Source organism: Rosa chinensis, chromosome 7 (assembly GCF_002994745.2).
Source record: "Rosa chinensis cultivar Old Blush chromosome 7, RchiOBHm-V2, whole genome shotgun sequence".
Taxonomy (NCBI): domain Eukaryota; kingdom Viridiplantae; phylum Streptophyta; class Magnoliopsida; order Rosales; family Rosaceae; genus Rosa; species Rosa chinensis.
In genome coordinates, this window is record NC_037094.1 from 23854 (window position 1) to 32609 (window position 8756).

The window sequence follows — 8756 nt, forward strand, 5'->3', positions numbered from 1 at the left end:
AATTTTAAAGAAATATACCCTAAAAAAAAAAAAAATTCTTTTATGGCCTTGTACATTTTGTTTTTAAAAAGTAAAAGAACAAAAGAGTTCATTGCCCTTCATTGAGTAAAAAAATGTGTTTTATTGATATATTTATATGTCACATACCTTATATCACACATGTATCAACGAAACACATTTTGCACGTGACCCTTATATCACACATGTATCAACAAAACACATTTTCACTCAAAAAATATGAAGGTGTGAATCTCATAACATCCTCAAAAATTCTGCTTTCAAAATTCCAAAACTTTAGAAATCTATTCCAATTCCGAAGGTTTCCGAAAGACACTGCCTATTACGAGCAGCTTTAGGGGTTCGATCGATGAATGCATGTATACTGATATTCATATTGATGTAATTCAATAGTGCACGAGGTAAATTATTTTATATGTCATTGCTGTAAACCACTAAAACTACGTCTGAATCGGATAAAACTTTCACATGTACAAGTACAAACAGCCCTTGTTCAGCAATCAAGGATCCGATAAAGGGATTTAGACAACCAAATGATGTACATATTACTCATCAACTGTGCCTCTTCTTCTGACTGTTTCATGGTCCTCGCATTTTCTCAACGATGTTCCTACTCTTCTCTTCAAATGTACGCCTCTTTTCTTCTAATTTCTCCCCCATCTTCTTCCCCAGATCAAGCATTCTTGCTCTTCGCCCCATCCTCTTTGGCTTTGATTCATCCTCTTCACTGTTATGACTACTCTGTTTATCAAACGGAATTATAGACCTCAACGGAGATTGGCATTCTGATATATCATCTAGCTTCTTTTTGCACGTTTCTTGTGCTTCACCATTCACCAATAATGGGGTTCTTAGTTCTCGACTAGTCCCATCACTACTCCCAGTTGACAGATCATTTGTGGATTCTGGAATTGTTTTTTCAACAGATTCGGCTTTTTTCAGTTTTTGATTCTTGCCCTGTGAATGATCACCAGAGGTTCCCCCACCAGATTCTGTCCTGCACTTTTCCTCTGATGGTACTTCACATATATTTGTAGGAGAATCATTTGCGGATTCTTGGTTAACCCATATGAAAGGAGCAATCTTCCGCGGTACCCAGTCATCCTTTTCTGCTAGCATCCACGGTATGCACACACTTTCAAAGTTTGGTTGCACTAGGGTTTCACGGATTGCTGCCTGTACCAGTGAAATGAAGATTCAGCAGAAGCCCTAGCAATACAAGTTACTTCATTTTTTCAACAAAAATTCAAGCATAGCATCATGCAGATAGACGCTATTATATGTGATCACAGTCCAAGATCAATTGAAAAATTGAAGGAGCAGTTTCAGCAAATTGAAAGGAATGGTAGCTTGCCTCGGTTAAAACAATCCTTAAAACAAACAAAGGAGGGAAAAAAATCATAAACTTTATTGTATAAAGGCTACTGTCAAGGTAACCTGAGTAACCTAGACACAACTAGTCGGCAGATCTTTCAGAAAGCAACAATAATTTATGGGTTTATATTGGCCAAATAAATTCATCCCTTGTGTACGAGTTCCTTTATAAATTATAAGCATGTTCAAGAAATTAATAAAAGGAGAACTAGTGAAGATGGAAGAAAATTTCTGTACCTTAAGCCGACTGATCAGAAACAAAGCTATGCGGCCACTAGTAATCTTGTGATCTCCCACTGATGAGTCCAGGTTGAAATCTATATCAGGCATGGATGTAAAGGCAAACCACAAGCGATCTGAAGGAGGTGGCTTGATATGTAACCGCAATATTCCTCGAAGGGAAGTTATCCTTATTGCCAAAGATAGAGGCACCTTTAATTAGATTTAATCAGTCAGTGAACTGCATAAGTTCTATTATTAATGAAAAACTTTTCAAGTTTGAATGCACACCATAAATAAGGGAATGTATGTTCTGTTGGTGTGTGTGTGTGTGTGTGAGAGAGAGAGAGAGAGAAGCACCTATTAGATTTAATCAGTCAGTGAACTGCATAAGTTCTGTTAATGAAAAACTTTTCAAGTTTGATAAGGGAATGTATGCTCTGTTAGTGTGTGTGTGTGTGTGTGTGTGTGTGTGTGTGTGTGAAAGAGACAGAGAGAGAGAGAAAGGCACCTTTAATAAGATTTAATCAGTCAGTGAACTGCATATGTTCTATTAAGCAAAAACTTTTCAACTTTGAGTGCACACATAAATAAGGGAATGTCAGTGTGTGTGTGTGTGTGTGTGAGAGAGAGAGAGAGGTCCGGATAACACAAACATGAACTCAAATAAGTTTAATAATTTATTATCAGTATTCTAGTTGATTATCACAAACACTGGGCAACTGCCTCTACAGAAAGGGTAACTCAGTATTCAAAATTACTATGCTGAAGCTCGTTTCCTAAATACTTTGCTTTACTTCATACAGCATGATCATTTACTACATGGTTTAATAGTCGATCTACAAAATATGGGAAAAAACATTAGCTCGACTAGTATGTCTATACAAAACAAGGTGGACAAGAAGTCCATCAAGAGAAAAACACCTGAGGGTTCAATAGAAGTCCCACAAAACCCTAAAACCAAACAAAGCTAACAGTTCCAGTTAAGCTAAAAGGTCAGACCAATCTGACTTAGTACAATATCCTTGAAAATTTTGGACACAGATGCCCAAGAGAGGCAAGAAATCTGTTCCGGACAAGGAAAAAAAAAAATTATCCTCGAGAGTTTTCTATTCCTCTCCAGGAAAACCACCCAAGAACTGGAAGCACGGCACCGTTTCACAGACTTGTAGCTCTCGCTTTACCTCCCCACCCCTAAGGATGCTTGCTAAAAAAGTAGTAACAATCTCTTGGAACTACCTACAACATACCAAAAGCCCAAATCAACTTCTCAGGCTAAGAGTTGTGACCTAGCCATGTCAAAGATAAGATATGTATGGTCAAGTGGTTCCTTTTCTGCTTTGCACAGCACCCCGATGAAAAAAAGGGGATTACTTCTTATGGACTTGTTGAGAATGATTCTGATCTAGTTCATGGCACACCAGTTAGGAGACATAGAGGTGTAAGCCCTTTCCTTTTGAACCATATGACAAGTATCAGTTATAAGGTAAGGCCACTGACCAAGAAAGAAGCTATAAATTAGGTATGGACCTGAACTCTCCAAATTAATTATAAGGACCAAAGGTAGGAAGGTTTGGATTCTAACAACAATGAAACAGAGTTGAGAAAATCCACCATAAGCCTGGACACCCAAAATCTCCTATCAGGACAATAAAACACAAAGAAATATGACTTAAATTCCTCCTAAGAGTTAGTTCCAAGATAATTTCTATGAATGAGAGTAAAACTAAAGAAGCTATGACCACATAAAAATTTGGGAGTATGTACAGAGAAGGAAATAACAGCTGAAAAGAACTGACAAGCTCAAGAATCCATGCAAAAAAAAAAAAAAGTCCTACTCCCCAGTTGAATTTGGATAGAGGACTAGAGGAGCAAAGCAAGGATAACCATGAGAATATATTTGCATGGCATAAAAAGGTACAGCATCCACCCTCTGGAGTCCCAACCATGGAAAGAAGTCCATGTTTGCTTCTCATAACAGTAAACCAGACACTGGTCAAGGGAAACCCTCTTCAACCATTGTCAACCATGTTTAGTGTCCCCCCCCCCCCCCCCCCCCCCCCCCGTTTAAGCCTCTGAACTATTTCCCAGTTTATGAAGGGTCCTTCATTCCTGGGTCACAAGTCACAACCCTACCATGTTCTAGAAAAGCCCAATCAATGCGGCCACAAGCTTTTTTATTCTTAACAAAGGCTCCTTCTGCTCTGGAAGTTGTTTTGACAATGCATCTATTTAGACATCACGAAACAAACCTCTGAGTATTGACAATCCAATTGATAAATAATTTTCGCAAATATTCAGCAAGTCCTCCTTGACCACATCCAAATAATCCAGAAAAACTGCCCAACAATAAAACATCCGAACAAAGGGACTTATCATTCCTACATTCAACAACTGCACTTCTAATTTCCTTCTTCTCAAGAGGCTTTTCTAGCCAAATAGCTTTTCCTCGCTAGTGGAGCACTACTCTAACCCGTCCACCTTAAAGGCCACAACTAGACCACTACTTTCCAGAGGAGCTAATCACCTCTTCCACAATTTTCAACTAAGTTAACCTCCTGACCTCCAACTCATTGAGCAGCTCGTTCATTCTTCACCCTCTAACTAAACTATGAAAAACTACGAATTGAATATATGTTAAAACCTAATTTAAACAGAAAAAAAAAAAAAAAAAAAAAAAAAATGAAGTGCAACTCTACAACAATGTTGTTCAAAACAAAAACCTAACAGCCAAAAGACACATCTTGATGGAAATACAGAAAATCACCAGTAGTCATGGTATGCTTGGAAATCGAGTAAAAAAGCAAAAAAAGAACAAAAATGCATATGACATTAGAAACAAGCACACGTGCAGACACCCATCCACAAACCTGTGAAACTTGTTTGGCTATAGAATTTAGAAGCGATTTCCACCTGGATCCATTACTTGATGCAGACATACTGCTCGTAGAGAGTTTTGATCCATCTGCAATGAAACACAGTTGAAACTGCCATCATATATCATTAACAGTTGTTGAACGTTTAACGCAAAAACATTAATTCATATCCAAAATCACCAGAACTGCAATCTCCTATCAAGTGCATACATATGGCCTAAAATCAAAAGTTCAAAAGGTATATGTGAAAGATGGCAGAATGCACAGGAAAGATCAATTGGGTTCTACATGCTAACCAGGTTTTGGACCACACTCCTCCTTAGGCTCTACTGCATCAACTGCGCCTTCACCAAGATTTAAATGCTTTCCAAAATACTCAAATTCTTCAAAAAGATCAGTTGACATATCCCTAACAGAGCCTGATTCGGAACCTGAATCCCCAATGCCTTTAGGGAAGTCTAATTCACGAACTTCCAATCTTGTTTCAACGTCTAACACCGCACCACCATAATATCCAATGTCAACTTCCAAAGCCCACACATCACTCATGTCCATTGGGACAACTCTCATGCCATGTATATAAGGTGGGAGATTCCCAATATTAAGGTCTGTACAGATCACATCACCAATGTAACTTGGGGTCCTCATATTGGACAATGTCCTCTGTCAAAAGGGAAAGTCAGACAAATACATAAAACTTACATCTGGCTGTACAAACGAATAATAAAACTATAAAAAGAGAATTTGTGAAAATACACAAAATAATGCCCACTATTTGTACATGCGCAATAGAGTTATATAGTCCTAGCCTGTGAAGAAATGTTCCTCATTGATGAAATCCATACTTAGGATGCCCATATGCCCTTGATCAAATAGTCCATTTGATAAATGGAGGTCCAGTTACATGAAACAGCCCCTAATAAATGCAGGTGCTTTACTAATTAAAAAGTGAATGTAACCTAGATATTAGGTCTGAAATTTGGGTATGCTCATCCTCAAGTGTCATCTGTTAAACAACAAGAACACCAAGTACTGCAAACTAACAATAGAGAGCACACAATGAATGTGAATGTGCGCATCTGTGTGTACTCATTGATAGGTCAATCTCTTGGAGTGGTTATCAATATTATGATGCGGGAATTTCAGGAGATGATTCACACCCCTTAACAGAAGGGTCACATTTTTTGTTGATATAAAGCCAACAAATACAATAATCAAAATAATTCTCTTAATAATAAAACGAGGTACAGTGCATATGTATGTTCGCCTGCATTCATGTGTGTGTGTAAAGGTGCATAAGTCTGTGCATGTATGATGTAAGTCTGGTGCATGTATGATGTAAGTCTGTGTGCAAATATGAGAAGATGAATTCATGTCCGGTTACATGACTAACTAAATGTCATTGAAATATAGTAGACCTGAATCTGAGCTTGTATGGATCTTTTCATCTCCACGCTACTTTTGGCGTCAAAGAACAACCTTGATAACAACAAATTCAAACAAAGCGTTCCCTCATCACTACTAAACTTTTCATCAGCATCCGCATCGGAGACAACAGAGATATGACTTTGGCTACCCGAATGAGTTAAGGTTGATGATGGTGGGATAGCCAAATTCCCTTCAGTAAAACTTTGAGCTCTCTTCACTGGTGGACCATCTCCCAAGCTAGTCGCAGAAACAGAATCCTGACATGGTCGAAATTTCTCATATATCTTTCTTTCTTCCCGGCCTAAGGATGAAGTCCAGCTCAGCTTGTTATCTGGGCCAACCTTAGAATACTTCTTTGTGATTTTTTTCAAGAACAGACGAACCTTCGAGGAAGAACCATCAATTCTATTTTCCCCATCTGCAGGCTCAGGAGCAGATAACACTCCAGAATATTTCATGAATGAGGGGTATCCAGCTTTTAACAATGTCAAGTAACATTGAAATTCTTTCTGCAACTTGGCAAACTGGTCAAGTTTTTCTTTGTCATCACATGATGCTGAACGAAGAGCTTTACACCATGATTCCTTCTCCCATGAAGTTTCAAGATAAATATAAAAGATTTTACTTCCCTTGTAGATTATGGCGGTCTTGTTTTCCAATTTCAACGGGAACCTTTTGGCCCTAAGAACAGAAAGAAAATATATTTCTATTAACCCGAGTCAGAATGCAGCAGTACCCATAATAAGAGGGATTATGGCACCTTGTATTGTAGAAGAAAAACAAAAACTGGAAATTAATACCTTAGGGTAATGGAAAAATTTCCCAAAAATAATTTTGTAGAATGACAATCAAACAGAAACCCTTCCTAGATTGCTATTGAAAGTGGAAAACCTAAAAGGAAAATTCAGTTGTTTTATTTTTTTTATATGTTCATACCCTTCATCTTATTCAAATTTATTGGAAGTAAACAAATTCATGTAGCAAGGGAATAAGCAGTTAATGAGTAAATACAGTGTCAAATAGAATAATAACTCCCAAAATAGCCAATAGAAGGATGTGTGGCCAAGGCTTTGTTACCATTTTCTCGAAGCAAGACTTGTAGAAGAAACCGCTTCAATAGTGCAGCTCTTTAATTGAATGGCTGTCTGGGAACCATCTGATTCTGTAAGAATGAGTAGTTGGTTCTTGATTTTTGCATGTTTTTTAATAGGAGAAACCTCGTAGAATTCCTTCTTTCTCTTTTGCTCACTTTTTGGAACTTTTTCTGGTTCTAGAACCCAAACTACTCCCTAAGACACAATAAAGACGGGGAAAGCTTAAGAACAATAAAATATAAACCATGAAAATAGTTTAACCAGCATAAACCACGATGAAGTATGAAATGAGTGACTAGTGATTAGCTCCCTAAAAGAGGGGTGGGGAAAGAACAAGTTGGATAAACATATGCACTTAATGATGTGTAAAACTAGTTCAATTAATTCTTTTTGCCAAGTATTTCAACTAGTTTACAAGTATGGAAGTAGCAACATCAATGCCATATACGCGGTGATAGGCCTAAATTTTGGATAAAAGCATCTATCCAAGCTATATGGAAGTACCAACATGAATGCCAAATACGCGGTGATAAGCCACCAAAGGAAAATGTGTGACCTCAGACAATGCTTTGATATGTGTCTCTAATGGATCATGCTAAATGGAAAAAAGCCAAGGGCACAACAAAGTTTCATATGGAAGCCTCTAGTTTCTGACTTTCAATAATAATGTAGAACAGAGTAGAAAATGTTCTGTTGCATAACTTAACGATTGGTCACATTTGTATTTCTAGATGTTTAGAATTCAAAATTCGATAATATACGTTTCTAAAGTTAAAAAACGCCTCATAATTTTTGAAATATACCTCATGTTGATTTATAAGTGGTGAAATATTGCCTGTCATCTACCCGGCAGAGCATTCGCTCCATATATTAGTATTCCTTAACATGAATGGTTTTCTGGGAATCCATAACATCAATTTAACTTCTTCTTTTTTTCTTTTTTTTTTTCTTTTTTTTCGGAATGCAGCAATTGCCCAGAGTTGAGTGAATTGAAATTGGTAATTATTGATCAGCTTTGAAAGCAGGAAAATAAAATTCGAGGGAGGATAATTGTAAATCAGAGATGGAAAGTCTACCTGCTTGAATTCTAGGGATTGGCGAAGCTGGAGGTCTGACTCGGATTGGATTTCTTGAGATTTTCGTAGGGCTTCTTGGTGCTTCTTGGTTTTGTGTTGTAATCTGTTGATGATAAAGTAGAGTAGCAGGGCTTCCACGGCCAAAATCGCCAGCGCCCCAAACACAAAACCAATACTTAACGACAGCAACATTTCCCTTCTTCTTCTGAGAATTTAGAATTTCAAATTCCAATCTTGAGTCTTTCTATCATATCATATGAGTTGAGACTTGAGACTTGAGACTTGAGAGGAGACTCAGGAGAGGAGAGGATGAAGAACCTTGCCGATCCATGACGTCAGAATCTCATACGCATACGCGGAGCAATTCTTCCAAATCTCATACGCGGTGCTGCTGCCGAAGCTTCCTATTTACTATGACTCAGACATGATCTAATGCTGGACTAATGACTGGGGACGATATTATGGAGTCGTGGTACGGTCACGTATCACAATTAACTATATATTCTATGATCCAGATATTTTATTCAACAATACTCTTCAGTAAAATACTCGATACGTATAATATTACAAAATATATACATGTATATTATGGATCTTTCTAAATGTATCCAGCAAATTTCTATGTAGACCCAATAAGTTTTTTACACCCAACAAAATGACAGAATTTCTAA

General features: G+C 37.5%; 1 protein-coding gene across 1 annotated transcript; it reads right to left on the minus strand.

Moving 5' to 3' along the window:
• Positions 1–359: 359 nt before the first annotated feature.
• On the minus strand, positions 360–8540 carry LOC112176121. The gene is made up of 7 exons (XM_024313944.2): positions 8086–8540; positions 6993–7204; positions 5906–6596; positions 4784–5150; positions 4482–4576; positions 1630–1824; positions 360–1194 (listed from the first exon to the last, which is right to left on the minus strand). The coding sequence occupies exons 1-7, from the start codon at positions 8275–8277 to the stop codon at positions 598–600; spliced, it is 2349 nt and encodes a 782-aa protein (XP_024169712.1). The 5' UTR covers positions 8278–8540; the 3' UTR covers positions 360–597.
• Positions 8541–8756: the final 216 nt, after the last annotated feature.